The sequence below is a fragment of the Prenolepis imparis genome, unplaced genomic scaffold (assembly GCF_030444845.1).
Source record: "Prenolepis imparis isolate NDT839.2.m4 unplaced genomic scaffold, iyPreImpa1.0 SCAF_4, whole genome shotgun sequence".
In the NCBI taxonomy this organism is placed as follows: domain Eukaryota; kingdom Metazoa; phylum Arthropoda; class Insecta; order Hymenoptera; family Formicidae; genus Prenolepis; species Prenolepis imparis.
The window spans coordinates 740,508-758,382 of NW_028141162.1; the positions used below are offsets into that span (position 1 = coordinate 740,508).

Sequence of the window (17,875 nt, forward strand, 5' to 3'; positions counted from 1 at the left end):
CAGTTCAGCTAGTGCAGGAATAGAAAACAAGCCTTATATGGCATAGCACAATATATATATTACTATTATACATACAATATATATATATATATATACATATATATATATATATATATATCATATTTATAAATATTATTTATGAATTTTTCCTTTTTTTTCCTCCATATTGTTCTGTCCTTTAGAAAACGCGAACAGCTCCGCTCACAGAATAAGGCTTAGTGTATATTATATATGTCTATGGTTTATATGTGATTACGATTTTTGCAGACGCCATGTCTATATATTTTAAAATCGATGCCAAAACTGTGTGATGTGCAGTGTTGTCAATTTCAGATCGCGCGCAACCATAGAATATATATAATATAATATACGAGAGCGCGTGTCGATGTGCGCGGAGCGTTCGACTTTTAACCTTCAAGTGGCGCAGCTCGCTGTGTCACGCGCATCGGAATTCGGCGCGCGGAGTGGGGGCAGGTGGTGGGGGTTGGGGGGTGGGGGGTTGCGCGCGCCGCGCGCCACCACGCAGCCCCCACCACGCAGCCCCCACCACCTGCCCCCACTCCGCGCGCCGAATTCCGATGCGCGTGACACAGCGAGCTGCGCCACTTGAAGGTTAAAAGTCGAACGCGCCGCGCACATCGACACGCGCTCTCGTATATTATATTATATATTCTATGGTTGCATGACTTGAAATTGGCGACACTGGTGATGTGTGATGTGGACGTGCATCAGCGTTCCCAGGTCCCGAGAGGGCGCCTATCGTATGCGTGGCGCCAAATTATCGTATTTGAACTAAAATTATCGTATATTTAAAAATATTAATAAAATAATCATTTATATATTATTTCTTATATTAGAGATAATCGCAAATAACTTCGTTATCAATATTAGACGCTGGAAAAAAATCTTTATTCTTAAAAATTTTAATTTATTTATATTTTATTTATTCTTTAAATTCATACACATACATATATGTGTGTGTGAATATGAAATGTTTGCTATTTCGGAAATAACTTCCGCCGCGCGAAAAAAGTTGAATTCAACTTTCGATTGGCCACCACGTCGCTTCTTGCCGCGCAGCAAGCTTTACCGCGTCCTGTGTACAGGAGCCATATGTCAATTTGTGTTGTCAGCTGAAAAATTCTATAATTTTCTCAAATTATCGTAAATTTACGTACGATACTAAAGTGCTATCGTACATCGTACAATGGCTAAAATTATTGTACATATAATTATCGTACGGATCCTAACACTGATCTACATTATACGGAGAAGACAAGTTAGAAAGAGATACTGGCTGGATTCCGTAAAGCGCATATGCGCGCATTTATCTATAGTACACGTCACGTATATTATAAAAAATGCGTGCATATGCGCTTTACGGAATTCAGCTATAGAATCACTAAATGGAGTTGGTTAACAGATGGGGCAAAAATACTAGATCGTTAAGTGCCATTTGAAATATATCGCAAGAGTTGACCAATGAATGCGACGATTGTAAACGACAGCTAAAGAGCGGGGTCCAATAGCGGGGTTCTACAGAATTTTTAGACGCCATGTTGATAACATTTGTGAGATGAGAAGTGACAGAAGTGTTTTGTGTTCAAACCGGTGATAATCGAGACGCTGGAAAAAGTATGGAAAATACGGGATAGTCACAGAGTGTGAAATATTGTTAAACACCGAATAGCGACTTGTTACATAGGTTACTTGGCGATATTTTTTAGTTGCCTGCTTCATAAATAATGCTTATTAGATATTGTTGTTTCTACATTTTACTCGGCAAAATAATTGAAAGTACCTGAAGTTGATTTTTCACAAAAACACGGCTATATTAATTTCGCGCTACAAATAGTCGTCTATCTTTCACTATCTCTTACATATCGATACAGCTTGATTACATAAATAATGATCATATAATGTTGCATATATATATTGTTAGTAATTGTACCTGTTGGGTTATATTACGTTCATAGGATATTGATTATGATTATTTTATTACAATTTCGTCAACTAATTTATCTGTGAAAGATGTATTCAAGGTTGCTGATAAATTTTTCTTTTAAAGGAACAAGAAAAGATGGCACAGAGATTTCCTGTACCAAATACAGGAAGTAATGGACCGCCTCCTCAACGATATCCACCAACATCGGTACCTCCAAACTTGCGTCAGTACTCTGGGCCCAATTTCCCAGTAAGCACATCTTTTAACTCTGATATAAGAATAGTACATAAAAAAACTGTATAACAAGATCATAGATTATATAATTTTTTAATTTCATAAAGTTGATTACTTACGATGTTTAATAATTATAAACCCCAAAGTATATATTGCAAAACATGCAAATGATTTTTGTCGCAGATGCAACAGAGATCTGGATTTACCCCACCGCCACAAATGGCTAATACAGGACCTGGCCCGGGAGGGATAATGAGACCGAACCAACCTTACTCAAATATGCGTCAAGGTCCAATGCCTACGCCACCTGGCGTAAAAAGAACCACGGATCAACGTATTCCTATGTCACAGCAGAAACCGTAAGTCAAGTAAAATTAACAAAAATCTGCTTTCTATTTATCTCTATTTTGCAATGTATCCATACAAATTTTGCATTTTAATATTACTCGGAGCATATTTCAATGATTAAATGCTTTTCTTTTATTTACACATTATTTTCTCTTTGCATATTGTGTGTCCTATTTTTTGTTTTTTTACAATTTTTACATACAATATTAAAAACATTTTTTATTTTTAATATTTGTGATAGTTTTTGATAAAGTCTTATTCTAAGTTTTATTAGAAATGATTCAACTGTGACACAAGGCTTACAAAACTATTTATAATTTGTGTATCTATAATTTAAATTTATTTAAATTTATTTAAATTATTTTCAAACAGCGATTTTTCACATTCCACATCAAAGAAGAAGAAGAAATTGGCGGACAAAATACTGCCTCAGAAAGTACGCGATTTAGTGCCGGAGTCGCAAGCTTATATGGATTTACTCGCGTTTGAGAGAAAATTAGATGCAACTATAATGCGGAAACGACTCGATATTCAAGAAGCTTTGAAGCGTCCAATGAAACAGAAACGAAAATTGCGCATTTTCATCTCAAATACATTTTATCCCGCTAAAGAGGCGGGTGAAGGAGAAGAAGGATCTGTAGCATCCTGGGAACTTAGAGTCGAAGGACGTCTTTTAGACGATACTAAAAATGATCCCAATAAGGTATGTAATCACAACACATTTTATATATACATGTATATACATACACACATATAGGGTGTCCAATTGTAATCAATTGATGTAAAGTGTAAAGAAAACAGATAATTGTTAAAAAAAATTTATGTAATTTGCAACATGCAGTTGCATACTTTTTCTTAGATATTTTACATATTGTCAAAAAATTGTTGACTTCGAGCCTTATAACTCAAAGTATTTAACAGAAAAATACTTTATTATAGTTTTGAAAAGCTCTCGAGATAAGCCATAAGAATATGCAATTAAAAATAATAGGTTCTACTTAAGAAATTGAAGGTGACCGCTATGTGATCTTCAAACGATTATCCAACGTCAAACTGATGACACCATTTTATTTACCCCTCAAAGTCAAAAAACTTTTGTATTAACATTTTTCTCTATGACTGCTCCCTGCAAAGTTACAAGGGATGATAGAATAAAATTGGACACTTTGTATATATATGTATACGTATATTAATAATTATGCAATAACTTTGTGATTTTTACAGGTGAAACGCAAATTCTCGTCCTTTTTCAAAAGTTTAGTGATAGAGTTAGATAAAGACTTATATGGCCCTGACAATCATTTAGTTGAATGGCATCGTACGTTGACTACTCAAGAAACTGATGGCTTTCAAGTTAAAAGACCGGGTGATAAGAATGTTCGTTGCACAATTCTTCTTCTTCTTGATTATCAGCCGTTGCAGGTATATTTTCTTTTTACATAAGATTAAACATCACAATTATATAACCCAATTCCATTATTAATTCTATACTGTTTAATTGTGTATTTCAGTTTAAATTAGATCCAAGATTAGCACGATTATTAGGTGTGCACACGCAGACACGGCCCGTAATTATATCCGCGCTTTGGCAATATATAAAGACGCACAAGCTACAAGACGGTCACGAGAGAGAATTTATCAATTGTGATAAATACTTGGAACAGATATTTGCCTGCCCGCGAATGAAATTTGCCGAAATACCGCAACGACTGAATCCATTACTGCATCCGCCCGATCCTATTGTAATAAATCATGTCATAAGTGTAGAAGGTAAACAAAAAACTTTTATATCTGAATATTATTGTAACAGAAATGAGTTGGCGAATTATAAGTGCGTATTGTAGTTATATTACAATTTAAAAAATTACAAGTACCTAATATGGATGATATTTATATTATATACAGGTACAGAAACGAAGCAGACTGCTTGTTATGACATTGATGTGGAAGTTGATGATACTCTGAAGGCACAAATGAATAATTTCTTATTGTCAACCGCAAGCCAGCAGGAAATTCAGAGTCTGGATAATAAGATTCATGAAACTGTCGAAACAATTAATCAATTGAAGACTAACCGCGAATTCTTTCTTAGTTTCGCCAAAGATCCACAACAATTTATTAACAAATGGATCATCTCTCAAACTAGAGATTTAAAAACCATGACAGATGTCGTTGGCAATCCAGAAGAAGAACGAAGAGCTGAATTTTATTATCAACCATGGGCACAGGAAGCTGTGTGTCGATATTTTTACACAAAAGTTCAGCAGAAACGGGCAGAATTGGAACAAGCATTGGGTATCAGGAACTCTTAAAACTATCGAAACTATATATTCAATTATATTATCACATAAAGCTATGCAAGATATTTGTAAGTGTTTTCCATGTACCTATTGCAACATTCAGCACTATAATAATTATAAAAATATAAAAATATGAAAATTTTAAAACGTATATTTGTAATATTATAATTTGTAATATTAATATAGACTATACAAATAAAATTACATTTATTACATAAAACAAATTTTATGTTTGCATAAAAATAAAGATATAACAAATAATTATTTTGTTTAATGTATACATAATTATGTACCGACTATATCACAAATCTCGACCTAATTTTTTGTTAAAGCTGGTGAACTTTGAACTGTGATGAAAAGACGTGTGATTAATGATCAACTGAATCACTTGGCAATAATTCTTTTTCACATTTCTTTGTATCATAATATTCACATTATCTCATAAGATACAGTTTCGATAGTTTACTTTTATCCTTGTAACATCGACATATATAAAATAAGTATATTGAAAGCTCAGTCTTCACGATAATTTATTTCTTCTTACCGAAATGCGATATTTTTTATATAAATAAGGACACAATTTTATATATATATGTATTATTTTCCATACCGTTGTACTGTTTTACTATATCTCTCTATTAAACATATGAAATCTTTCAGTGAGATACTAACGTACAGCGGTAACATTCTGAAAAAAAATTAATGATTAGTTTCAGAGAAAAATAAAATTTAAACTTTGAAAATATTGGAAAAAATATTGACTATTTTTATATGATAATAATATCTTATAATCTTACAAAAATTCTGTTGTTTTTGTGTGCCATGGTAGAAGACCATGCGTGGAACAAGTGTAACCATATATTAAAGCGAGATCAGGATTGGGAATCCCTCTCATGTCTAACTTCTCAGAGAGAAGTTGATCCGTGATTTTTTCTGGGTCAAGGTTTCCCGAAGATACGGCTCTTCCCAATGATTGCACTAATGTTACTATTTTCCCTTTACTATCTGTATCAGATAGTAATAATACATTTATTTTCGACCTGTTGTCTGTAATTAAAATATAAGAAAATGATTACCTTAAAAAGAAGGATAATTATTTATTTTATGGTTTTAATAACACAGAAGTTTGTAAAACGTTAATAATTTACATTTCATTTCAAAGGGAGAAATATATCATACTTGTTTAAATATTATATTTTATCCACACACGTGAATTATATAACATAATATACAGCACAGTTTCTGATACCAGCATGGAATTGTGCGCACGATTAGGAATTGCATATATTATCATTGTAAAGTCATTTATTTTGAAATAATGAATCAGTTTGTATAGTTTCGAGTTTTACTCCTCAGCTAAATATATGAATTAATAAATTAAACTAAGAAAATAAAAAAAACTAGTTGCTTATTTTTAGCTAAAAAAGAATATAATAAAAAAATATCAAAAGTACAAGAAAAAGAATATACTATAAGTATTTTACAGCACGACTTGTATTAGCCTTATTATTATTGGATATTAAAAAAAAAAAAAAAGAACTACAAGTTATTATTTTAATTTTACTTTTAATCTTCTTGGAAATAAATAAGCATAATAGATAGATAAAAATAATGTATTATTTTTTACCAGTTATTCCATTTTGACTAGGTAGCTTTGTATGTGAATTCCAAATAATATGCTCTATTAGATGAGGCCACTTTTTTGCAAATTCTTCTTTAAGATTTGCTTCATTTTTCTTTAAGAAACCTGGAAAATAATATAAATTGCACGAACTTAACTTTGTATAGGAATTATTTAATCTTAAATAGACCAAATTTATGATTTCTTATAAATTATTTATATTCATGTGTATTAAAATTTACTTAATTGTTTTATGTTGGTTTTGTTTTATCTATAATTGAACAATTATATTTGCATAAATTATATTTCACATTAAAATATATTTGAGCTTTATTCATATTCTTTATAATTGTTTATAATTTCATACATATTCTTGTAATTTCACATAATACGAGTATAATCTAATTTTATATTAATAATTTTACTTGATTTTTTGCATGAAAGTGTAACAAATATATGTTTTAGAGATAAGCTCAATATATGTTAAAAATATGACTCTTTCTCTAACAATAATTATATGATATTAAATTACAATGACACATGGATTCTTAAAAATATATAAAGATTATTGCAATATTAAGATATACTTTACATAAGATATTTGCAAATATCTATTTTTATGTACATTGGAAATATATAATTCATGCATAAAGAAATTTAGTGCAGCAGTTCACATGTATTATGCAAATGAGCCCTCAAAGATATTAGCCACGTTTATCGCATTGTTATCAATAATATATACTTTTGTTATCAGTAGAAAAAAATTATACAAAAAATTAGTGATACTTGAAAAAGCATTTTAAAAATTCAACCTATAAATAGTAATTCATGATGCAATAAAAAGAAATAATTTAGTAAATTAATTTCTATAATAATTACACTACTTATTTAATATAGTAATAAATTGATTGATGCATTGAAAAATAATAAATGTAAAGCAAAATGTGTGAAATAATATTATTAAGAACAAATAAAATATTATATTGCTCATCAAATAACTAAATCTTTCTGTGAAATGCAATATTTTGTTACAACAACGAATAAGGTTCTGTTTTGACTGATAATTGATTATTTCATTAATGTTATATAATAAAAATATGTTTATACAGATATTACTGTCATAAATACATAATAAAAGGATCACATTTTTTATAACCATACATTGCGCATACATACAACCAATAGAGCTTGTAATAATGAAACGTATGAAACAATGCAATCCAATGAAACTAGCAACAGAATAGGTACTTTAATTTTAACTAGCTCAAGATATTGCATTTGATGGCAAAACCAGAGTATGCTAATGTTTCGAGATTAATGTACATCGCATAGGACAGATACATCGTCCTTCGACCTTCAACACAAGCGCACATACATACACACAAGCCAAGAAGCGATTATTTTTTTCCGCAAGAAAGTTTTCACATACATAAAGAGATATATAGATTAATACCAAATCATTTTTTTACCATTACGATCAAAGAAGCTGATGTAAGGTATATCAAGTGCAATGCACCATCCAATTATACGCACACAGTCCAGGACCAACTCGTCGGAGTCGTCGCACAGTCCTAGGACGATCACCAAGTGCCTGGGTAACTTTTTGGTTTTCGCGTGCATACGCAGAAGCACGTTGTCGATCTCCGTTGATCTCCTGGACCAGAGATCCGCGCACTTGCGGTACGTCGTGATGCAAAAGCAACGAATCGTGACGTACACATAGTGCAGGAAATGCACGAATTTCAACAGTGTATGCAGTAGCGTGTACATACTCGGCGACGCGCGATCGCGTGTCTATACAGCATAATCACGTATGAAAACCCGGGTGAGACTGTGAGACCCGCGGCTCCTTTTCTTTCGGTAGGCGCCCGGGATGTCACGAGGCAACTCGTGCACTCTTCCCGTCCATCATCGATATACACGTATATGTACAGTAGATAAGTGCCGCGCGAACGACAAGTGTACCTCCTCGTCCTCCTCACGTGCACGCCGAACACGCGTCGGGGTTATGTCTCATTACACCAGTGCTGCCAATTTCAAGTCGCGCAACACGGGACGGGAGAGAGAGAGAGAGAGAGAGAGAGCGTGTCAATGTGCGTGGCGGCGCGGCGCGTTCGACTTTGAATCGACTTTGGCGCTGCGTGTTGCGTCACGTGATCACGTGGTCATGCGCAGTGTTGCCAATTTCAGGGGCGAGCCGTGAGCCGCGGCGGGTGGTGAGGGAAGCGGCGTGGTGGGAGCTCGGGGGTGTGCGCGTCGTTTCGTCACGTGACGCGTCACGTGGCTGCGTCACGTGGTTTGACGGCTGCGCAGAGGTGGTGGTGGCGGGCACACCAAACCACGTGACGCGGTCACGTGACGAAATGGCGCGCGCACTCCCGAGCCCCCACCACGTCGCTCCCCCCACCACCCGCCATGGCTCGCGGCTCGCCCCTGAAATTGGCAACACTGGTCATGCGTTGAATTCGGTGCGCAGAGTGGGGGGCGTGGTAAGGGGATGCGCGCGCTCATACGTGCGCGGCGCACCGGCGCGCGCATCCCCCCCCCCACGCCTTAGCCCTCAACTCCCCCCACTCTGCCACCCCTTCCACCTGCCACTCGTGTTTCGCGACCTATGTTGCCAACTTAGGCGATTAATCGCAAATTTAGGCGATATGAAAATCAACTTTGGGCCGGTTTCATCATCTCCGATTAACTCAATCATGGAGGTAAGAAATAACAGGAGGGAGTGTAAAGCCTTTTAAGTAGGGGGGGTAACAACACCAAATGTGATTGGTTGGCCACAGTAATATGGCGTTTTGTATTTTTTTTTATCTTATCTAACCTAACTGAACCAAGTAAGTGAGAAACATGTTTGGCGAATAAATCGGATCTCACATTAATTTTGTTTTAAAAAGATATAAAAGTTATAAAATATTATAAAACAAAATGCCCATGCTACTAAATACATACAGATTCGCTTACAATAGGCTTGTTTTCTATTCCTGAATTGATGCAATAAGTTAGAATGAGACAATAAAGTATATTTTGTCTCACTCTAACTTATTGCACCAGTGTGCACAGTTCAGCCAGTGCAGGAATAGAAAACAAGCCTTATATGGTATAGCACAATATATATATTACTATTGTACATACAATATATATATATATATATATATATATCATATTTATAAATATTATTTATGAATTTTTCCTTTTTTTGTGTGTGCTTTCATCACTATTTCAAATGTCGCGCTTCGATAAGCCACACCAATATGGCGCTTAGTGTTCCCCCCTTACGTCTGCTTGCCAGGCAAGGGGGGTATATCCTCCCTCCTGTTATTTCTTACCTCCATGGGCTTTAGATTAGAGTGAGAAACTTTATAAAGTGGAAAGTGCGGGAGTGGGGAGATTTCAGATTCAGAAATTCAGAATGGCAGGGAAGAGAGAATTCTCGGCTTGGCTGCGGAATAGCGCGTCCTTCTAATATCAAATAAACAGTTATACATAATCCCATTGTGTTATTTTGCTGGTGCATTATTACGACAAACGTATAATTAATGTACTCCCATATAACTTTGTTTTTTTTATCTAGTTTTTACCAAAAATAAACAATTATTGTTCTCGGATTATACGTATATACATTTTTGGAAACATATCGAGACAGATAGGATTCTTTAGTCAAACTTGTCAATTTTTACTGAATGTAAGTTTTGTAAAATCGTTCCTTAAATAATAATTATATAATAAGTTTGGAATATATTTAATTTAATTTAGGTTAGGGTTAGGTTCAAAAAACTTTTTAACTATTATTAAATTTACATACATTAAATTTATCTTAGTAGAACATGGTTGTATAATTTTGTAATGGCTGTGCTCTAAATAAAACTTATCAATTTTTATTTTAAAGCTAGATAATGTAAATCTTTGAAAAGATGCTTCTTATATACACAAAAACTTTGTGGGAAGTATACAAGTTATATATAAAATTTTTCTTATATATTCTAGGACAATGGTAACAGGACCTACTGAACATGGAATACAAGCTGATGTTATATTTGTCATTGAAGGAACAGCTGTTAATGGCGCGTACCTTAATGATCTTAAAACAAATTATGTTATTCCTACGTTAGAGTAAGTATCAAATTATAAATATATGTCTATATACTTTTTATACATTCAATGTACAAATGTAAAAATATTGCAATTGTTAATTTTATGTTATGTATAATGTAAAGAGACATCTTTTATCAGTTTATTTTTATATTTCTATGCACAGATATTTTAGTCAAGGTGGCATAGAAGACAGGGAATATGTCTCCGAGGTACAATATAATTATATTTCTTATGCTATTTTAATGTTATTTTAATGCTTTATGATTTATCTTAACAATTGATATTTGTATAACACAGAATAGTACAACGTTGTATGGAATAGTTGTTTATCACGCTGCCGATTGCTTACCATTACCTTGTACAGACACTTTTGGACCTTATTCAAATCCTCATAAGTTATTGATGGTTCTGGATAAACTCGAGTAAGCATACAATACATAATTAATCCTTTGCAAAGAAATCTCATGCAGAACTAGGAATAATACATTTATATATTATATTCTTAAAATTAGATATTCTTTCTTTCAATTAATTTACTTTATTAATAACATTCTATTTTCTAGAATGGTTGGTGGAAAGGGAGAATCCTATGCAAACATAGGTGAAGGCCTTGCAACGGGATTACAGTGCTTTGAAGACTTGCAACTGAGACGAGAGCCAAATACTGCATCGCAGAAACATTGTATCTTGATATGTAATTCACCTCCATATCAAATTATGATTCAAGAATCTTACAAGTTTGCTGGTCACACTATTGAGCAATTGGCTGCCATCTATCAAGAGGTGAGCAATATAAGAGAATTATGTCAAATGTGTTCAAAGAGCATGTCTTATATATATTTATATTATTTTATTTAATTTCTTATTAATTATTTACATAATTTTTCAGAGAAATATTAACATTTCTATATTATCACCGAGGAAGATTCCAGCATTGTACAAGTTATTTGAAAAGGCTGGCGGTGATTTACAATCATCGCAAACGAAAAACTATGCCAAAGATCCGCGGCATTTAGTACTGCTGCGAAATTACAACTTAAAGGAAAGACCCGTTAGTCCACAAATGGGCGGTAATGTTCACAACACAACTAGCGTGACGCAAATCCCTCTAAGTCCGTTGCAGAGCAATGACAGTCCGAACACTAATCAAGTACAGCAGAACATCGCCCCGCCGAATCAGCAGCAAGGTCCTCCCTTCAGGAATCAAACGCCTCAGAATATTGCGGTCCATCAGACCGTACCATCAAGCATGGCGGCGCCGATGAACGCCGCACGACCGCCTTATAACCCACAGATAGCCGCACCATCGAATTATCATCCGGCAGGAGTGAACATACCCACGAGGGCCAGATGGATGCGACCGTATATACCAGCGGGTGCTACCGCGCCTGCACAGAGCAGTGCTTTAATAGCGCAATTGACGCAGCCACCTTCGTCGTTGGGACTCAATGTAGCCGCATTTGGTCAAAGTAAGAGTTTCATCGATGATGAAATCTTACCTTTTATTTTCCTATGATAATGCGAACTATATAAATATTCATTTTAGTAGCTGGCAATAATGTTATGGCGCCTAATCCGCAACAACAGCAACAGCAACTCACCCAGCAACAGCAACAGCTGCGGTTGACAATGCAGCTGCAACAGCAAAATGCTCAACAGGCTACCATGTCCATGGCCACACAACCGACCCACAGCCAACCGGGATCACAACTCACTGTGTCTTGCATTAGCCAATCAGTGCCCACTCAAGTGCCGCAGACTGTCACAGCTTCGCAACAAGCGCCAGTCTCGGTGTCTTCCATTACACAACAAATTACTCATCCTCAAACACAGGCATAATAACGTTGCATTGATATTACATTTAATTATATGTTTTATATTTTAATCTATAAATGTATAATATTTTATATGTAAGAACATGTTGTTAGGACGTGCTTTAGTTAATATATTTCAATTTTATCATGATCTTTTAGGGTACTGTATCTACTGGTACTGTACAAAATCAACAACTCTTGCAACAACGCGAACGTCAAACCATTTGGCAAGGTATCGTGGAATGGATCGAAAAGGCCAAAAATCCTACGGATGCGCAAAAACAAACGAGACATGTTCCGTGTCAAGTCTCGGCTAATTCAAAAGATGGAGATCCAGAATTGTAAATTATTGTTTCTCGCTATCTTAATAGAGATAGATTTTTTTTATTCTTACTTTACACACTGTTTATCTTTTAGGAAAGCTGATACGTGGCCGCCGAAATTGATAATGCAATTGATGCCGAAACAATTGATAGGAAATATTGGTGGATCTTATCTAAAGAATTCTAAATCAGTCCTTTTTCATCCAACGCCGTGTGAAGCATTAGAATCCTTGACGAAAATGATGAGCGCTGGATTTGTAAATATATTCATTATTATATGTATTATATATATTATACGATACGATTCTTCTAAACAAAAATAATGTTTAAAATTCGGAATATCTCAGGCAGGATGTGTCCACTTCACCTCTGCTCCATCGAGTCCGGCTTGTGAGATAAAAGTACTTATACTTTTGTACACCGCAGAGAAGAAAACGTATTTAGGTTTTATCCCGAACGATCAAACGGCTTTTGTAGATCGTCTTCGCAAAGTGATACAACAACAGAAAACGTCTCATGCTTCTATGAGGCAGGGACAAGTGAGTATATAATGAAAAATGAATCGAATTTTATATATGAATTGACGAAACGAAAAACATCGAAGAATATTCGTACGATTTCGTTAGGCTAATCCTGGACCAGGAAATACGATTCCCACACCCATGCCTACTACAGGTACACAAGGTGGTATTCTTATGTCCCAAACGAATACTATGGCAATGGGCGGTGGCCAAATAACGCAGAACGTAGTATCTACGAACGCTCCTCCGCAAACCTTAACTTCGACTAGTGGCCCTCAAACTCAAATGAATATGCAGGTAACGTGCGAACATGCTATAGCATACAATTCTAAAAAACAGAATCAGTTATCGATAGATAGACTTTCATTAATATATATTTGTTATATATTTATAGAATAGCGGAATAAGTGGTCCCCAAGCGAATACTGGTGCCGGCGGTATGATTGGACAGCAACGACCTCCGTTTGATGATATAGAGATGGCTAGGCATCAAAATTTGTTGAAAATTCAACAGCTGAGGCAAACGTTAGAGGCTGCGCAACAACAAGAAGCGCAGTATAAATCTCAATTAGAAGTAAATGTAAGTATAAACTTTTATATTTAATAGAGACACTAGCTTTTCAAAAGTTTTGAAAATTTTCATTATGTATGCAATATAATTGTGCAGATTCAACAAAATTTAGAAGTGGCCCAGCAACAAGAAATGCAATATAAACAACAACTTGAGGTAAGTTATTTCTGATAATCTTATCAATACATGTTCTTTTTTTAATACATATGATACAAAAATAATTATTGTTATAGGCGCAACAGGCACAGAGAGGTCTGAATGCTGCCGCTATGTCCAATCAACAGGCAAACACTCAAAGATTGATGCGTCCTGTCTCTACCAACAATCTTGGTCTCAGACATTTATTACAACAAGTAAGAATCATCTCAATGAAAGTTTTCTAGAAAAACTATATTTTATTCACATTATTTCTTATATCAATGCTTATATTTTTAATAACTTTTACTTTACACACACAAATATATATAATATATTATATATAATAATTAATGTTTTACAGCCACAACCTCAGTACAGACAAGTGTTTGGAGTGCAACAACAAATGGTGGGTCCAAGGGGACAGATAGCAGCGAGGCCGATGGCACCTGGTAATACACAAAATCAACAGTTTGAGGATGTATCGAATTATGACTTTCTTGGTTGAGGTTATCATAGATAAGTTTTTCTCATATTTTTTTCTTTTTTTAAATTATTAATTTAATAATATTTAAAGAAAATGTACGCGATTTTAACATTTCGTACATTTATGAAAATAAGTAGCATTTGTACATAGAAATCTATCTAAAAAAAATATACAAAAATATATACATGCATGGAATAGGCAGAATACGAGTATTAAAACATTTGCAACATTGAAATGAAACTCCATGAATCTGGGTTGTTGCATGTAATAATGAGCTATATGGGTAATATTATGTAATATTTTAATTGTAATCTTTATTAAATGATTGTATGTTTCGTACATTAACGTAATATCAAGACAAGGAAGATATATATTATTTTTTTAAAGAGAGGAAGACAAAAAATTGTAGTCATAAAAATGTAGTATCCAACAATTTTTTGTGTATAAAATAAAAATTTGGAGAAAAAGTTAATTATATATATATATATATATATAATATATATATAATATAATTGAAGAGAATAATTATATAAACTTAAATAATTTCATATCATCTAACATCTAACATAATGATTGAATTTTTCTTTTAGTGAGTAATGAACAAAAATTTTAAAAGTTCTGTCTCATAACCCTTGTCTTACTATTGCAATTTAACACTACAAGGGGAAATCCCTATATATAAATATGCCTACTTATATACAAAATATTTTACATATGTTCAAACATATATAATCTTTCAATCTGAGAATCTTGTCCCACTGGAATCGATTTTACTAAAAGATCACGTTGTTTGTATCACTTGCTGCTAGTTCGAAAAGGTTATCAAAGAGTTTAATCTAAGAGTCATAAGTAACTTAAAGATATAAAAATTTAAAAACTATTCGATAATGGCGAATAATGGTGAATATGTGTTTGCCATTAACAAAAATTTGTTACGTTTTTACTTAGTAATAATAAGACTGTACAAGAGAAATTGTATCTCTGAAGACGGAATCAATATAATTGGATAAAATGTGTTGTATGGCCATCCCGATAAATCGGATCGTCTGTGATGGACGCGCGACACAGCGGACATGATCGCTCTCTGTCGAGCCACGTCGAGACACATGTTTCGCAGAAAATATGCTTGCAATGAAGCCTGACCGGCGTAGTATATTTTTCGTGGCAAATGGCGCATATATCGCCGGATGCAATCAGCTGTTCCCTCGACGGAGATACTCCTAAGCTCTACAAAGAAAAAGCATTGTTACGCTAACGTTGCGATAACGCGACAATTTTGAAAATAATAAAAAAAACTCAAGTTTTTGCATACCACATTTTGGAACAGCTTCCATACGGCGGTGCGAAACAGTTTGAAACGTAATAATAAATCGTTGCCTTTGCTCATGCTATACATGACCGATAAGAAAATTCCTATGATTTTCTCCGGACCTTGATACGTCCCGAACAAGTAATACAACCATGGTTGGACAGGCGCGACGCATCGATAAAGCTGAGACGTCGCTTCTACCATAAGATAATACTTGCCCTGAAATAAATCGACATTTGTATTTCATCTTGCCTATATTGCATAAATAATTCCAACCATAATTTTGAATCAAAGTAAGGATACTTACGCGATTTTGGAATGCCAGTAATCGTACCGGTAGACAAGTCAAGAGAACTTTGCACATAATAGTGATGAGTTTGAGGAAGAAGTCCATCACTGTGACGTAACAGAGCAAATCCCAGATTGTGAGCGGTTCAGCGTAAGGAACGAAAGCGTGGAGATCGAACGTGTAACCCACAAATACGATACAGCCGGTGATGTAACCCAGGATCACTATAAGCAGCCACCAACTACGATTATGCTGTTTAGCGATCTCGCGTTTGAGATCATTATTGGCGTGAATGAATGTGATCAGCAGTACAACGAACATGAATATTCCAGCTCTGTGATCATAGAGACCCTTAATGAGAAGAATGAATATAAAGGGAACATATTGTTGAAACTGCTTCAGCATCGCTAGAATTTCCGGATCTATTTGTACATTCCTATTGTTGGCGATAGTATTCTCCGAGGCATTGTTATTATTATTATTTTGACTTTCTATAATTTCGTTTGCTGCCTCAGGCATGTTGTTCGACAAGTTATTCGACATTGTCGATGTTGTGTGATGGTTGTGCATAGGTTCGTTGTGAGTATCGTTTGCTGTAGGTTCTTCTAGATCGATTACATAGCTGTCGCTTGATAATGCAACTGGATGAACTTGATTTCGGAGTCCGTGAATAGTCAAGAGCGATGACAATGATATATTAGGCTATCCCAAGAAAAAGAAAACGATTAAGATAAAAAATATTGTCTTTGTCTAATACTCAGCGATGCATTGTTGCAATAGTACATACCGCTGCCTGTTGTATGAGAGGACGAATTCCTTGAATAGTGGAGGATATATTATCTGCAAATATTCTAGAACGTTCTGCTGTTCTGACACCAAAATTAAACGTTGTTCCAGGGCTTATGTTTCCTAATGTACATCTAGCACTATCTGGTGACTCTTGAATTTGTCTATCTTCATTTGAATTTGATACATCTGACATTGTCAAATTGCAATTACCCCTCAACGCTCCTTCTGTTGGTCTATTCTCATCCATATTTTAGAAGAAGATATTCTAGAACATACAAATTTTTATCAATGTATTAACATCAACAAGAAATAGTTTATCAAAGTTCTGCATATTTCATCAGTATACATAATAAACAATTTTTATAAAATGATATCACAGAGCAGTATAGCATATTACGTAATATATGTGATATTATTTTAATTAATTTATTGAAATGAATACATCATTGCATGCTTTAAACGTTATTAAGTTCTATATAACTTCGATAACGAAGATAAATGTCACGACATAGAAGCGTCAAAGACAAGGAAACAATCAAACAATGACAGCAGATGCTTCCTGACATTTTTAACAATTTTAAAGTTGCAAAAAAAAAAAATAAAATATATACCTTGAGATATATATTATAATCGTACACAAATTCTGCTACGATCGTCGAATCATGTTCGATTCTCCGCTTTATGCAATCTAAGATATTCCACTTCGTCTATTTTCCGTCTCTCACAGCGTGTATTCTCTTTGACGTGTCTTCTCGAATCTCTGTTTATCATATCATAATTATAAGTGTGTGAACACACATCGTGTCACGCCATTTTCTTCGTGATTATTTGTACGACGGTAATTGGATCTAGTTCGAGCACGTGTAACCGGGACGTTTGAAAGCTGAAGCGCGCGCGTTCTGATTTTTTTTTTTCTCCGATAAATTTTCCCATCTTGTCGAGTGCGGGGTAGAGTTTTTTTTATAGGTGAGTTTGAGAGAGAAGTGCACACACATTTATTCGATTGAAATATCTAATAAACATTCCAGTCGTGCTATTTCCGTGCACTTTTATTATTATTGATGCTGAAAGAAGAAGATTTCTGCTGTATCAAC

The 17,875-nt window shown here is 34.5% G+C and overlaps 4 protein-coding genes across 6 annotated transcripts; 2 read left to right on the plus strand and 2 right to left on the minus strand.

Moving 5' to 3' along the window:
• The first annotated feature begins 1,502 nt into the window (after nucleotides 1-1,502).
• Nucleotides 1,503-5,088, plus strand: Bap60 (Brahma-associated protein 60). Of its 2 annotated transcripts, none has more exons than XM_083035991.1 (7): nucleotides 1,503-1,635; nucleotides 2,069-2,194; nucleotides 2,363-2,538; nucleotides 2,900-3,230; nucleotides 3,752-3,949; nucleotides 4,039-4,297; nucleotides 4,433-5,088. In XM_083035991.1, exons 2-7 carry the CDS (start codon nucleotides 2,081-2,083, stop codon nucleotides 4,837-4,839), a joined length of 1,485 nt encoding a protein of 494 aa, XP_082892117.1. In that variant the 5' UTR covers nucleotides 1,503-1,635; nucleotides 2,069-2,080; the 3' UTR covers nucleotides 4,840-5,088. The 2 variants fall into 2 exon arrangements, with proteins under 2 accessions (XP_082892117.1, XP_082892116.1); XM_083035990.1 differs by having other exon boundaries at nucleotides 1,559-1,705.
• Nucleotides 5,089-5,340: 252 nt separating this feature from the next.
• Nucleotides 5,341-8,478, minus strand: Tango14 (transport and golgi organization 14). Its single transcript, XM_083035992.1, has 4 exons — nucleotides 7,918-8,478; nucleotides 6,455-6,574; nucleotides 5,625-5,874; nucleotides 5,341-5,515 (listed from the first exon to the last, which is right to left on the minus strand). The coding sequence occupies exons 1-4, from the start codon at nucleotides 8,216-8,218 to the stop codon at nucleotides 5,425-5,427; spliced, it is 762 nt and encodes a 253-aa protein (XP_082892118.1). The 5' UTR covers nucleotides 8,219-8,478; the 3' UTR covers nucleotides 5,341-5,424.
• Nucleotides 8,479-9,775: 1,297 nt separating this feature from the next.
• LOC145934915 (mediator of RNA polymerase II transcription subunit 25) lies at nucleotides 9,776-14,634 on the plus strand. Of its 2 annotated transcripts, none has more exons than XM_083035808.1 (15): nucleotides 9,776-10,133; nucleotides 10,436-10,561; nucleotides 10,707-10,752; nucleotides 10,841-10,965; nucleotides 11,107-11,326; nucleotides 11,433-12,012; nucleotides 12,093-12,376; nucleotides 12,517-12,698; nucleotides 12,775-12,937; nucleotides 13,028-13,219; nucleotides 13,307-13,498; nucleotides 13,596-13,781; nucleotides 13,869-13,928; nucleotides 14,006-14,125; nucleotides 14,272-14,634. In XM_083035808.1, coding segments are annotated over exons 1-15 (2,622 nt in total). In that variant the 5' UTR covers nucleotides 9,776-10,131; the 3' UTR covers nucleotides 14,416-14,634. The 2 variants fall into 2 exon arrangements, with proteins under 2 accessions (XP_082891934.1, XP_082891933.1); XM_083035807.1 differs by having other exon boundaries at nucleotides 9,778-10,133; nucleotides 12,090-12,376.
• A 291-nt stretch (nucleotides 14,635-14,925) lies between these two features.
• Nucleotides 14,926-17,757, minus strand: Rnft2 (ring finger protein, transmembrane 2). Its single transcript, XM_083035809.1, has 5 exons — nucleotides 17,393-17,757; nucleotides 16,780-17,046; nucleotides 16,011-16,694; nucleotides 15,707-15,922; nucleotides 14,926-15,621 (listed from the first exon to the last, which is right to left on the minus strand). Exons 2-5 carry the CDS (start codon nucleotides 17,026-17,028, stop codon nucleotides 15,388-15,390), a joined length of 1,383 nt encoding a protein of 460 aa, XP_082891935.1. The 5' UTR covers nucleotides 17,029-17,046; nucleotides 17,393-17,757; the 3' UTR covers nucleotides 14,926-15,387.
• Nucleotides 17,758-17,875: the final 118 nt, after the last annotated feature.

Bases quoted from the DNA above. Each gene is read 5' to 3' on its own strand.
- Bap60 (XM_083035991.1), top strand. From the start codon at position 2,081: ATGGCACAGAGATTTCCTGTACCAAATACAGGAAGTAATGGACCGCCT. The intron at 2,195-2,362 runs GTAAGCACATCT...TTTTTGTCGCAG, and splicing joins ACTCTGGGCCCAATTTCCCA to ATGCAACAGAGATCTGGATT. The intron at 2,539-2,899 runs GTAAGTCAAGTA...ATTTTCAAACAG, and splicing joins CCTATGTCACAGCAGAAACC to CGATTTTTCACATTCCACAT.
- Tango14 (XM_083035992.1), bottom strand. From the start codon at position 8,218: ATGTACACGCTACTGCATACACTGTTGAAATTCGTGCATTTCCTGCAC. The intron at 6,575-7,917 runs GTAAAAAAATGA...ATTATTTTCCAG, and splicing joins CAGCTTCTTTGATCGTAATG to GTTTCTTAAAGAAAAATGAA. The intron at 5,516-5,624 runs GTAAGATTATAA...ATTTTTTTTCAG, and splicing joins ACAAAAACAACAGAATTTTT to AATGTTACCGCTGTACGTTA.
- LOC145934915 (XM_083035807.1), top strand. The intron at 12,013-12,089 runs GTAAGAGTTTCA...TATTCATTTTAG, and splicing joins TGTAGCCGCATTTGGTCAAA to TAGCTGGCAATAATGTTATG. The intron at 14,126-14,271 runs GTAAGAATCATC...AATGTTTTACAG, and splicing joins TCAGACATTTATTACAACAA to CCACAACCTCAGTACAGACA.
- Rnft2 (XM_083035809.1), bottom strand. From the start codon at position 17,028: ATGGATGAGAATAGACCAACAGAAGGAGCGTTGAGGGGTAATTGCAAT. The intron at 15,923-16,010 runs GTAAGTATCCTT...GATTTATTTCAG, and splicing joins TACTGGCATTCCAAAATCGC to GGCAAGTATTATCTTATGGT. The intron at 15,622-15,706 runs GTATGCAAAAAC...TTTTCTTTGTAG, and splicing joins GGAAGCTGTTCCAAAATGTG to AGCTTAGGAGTATCTCCGTC.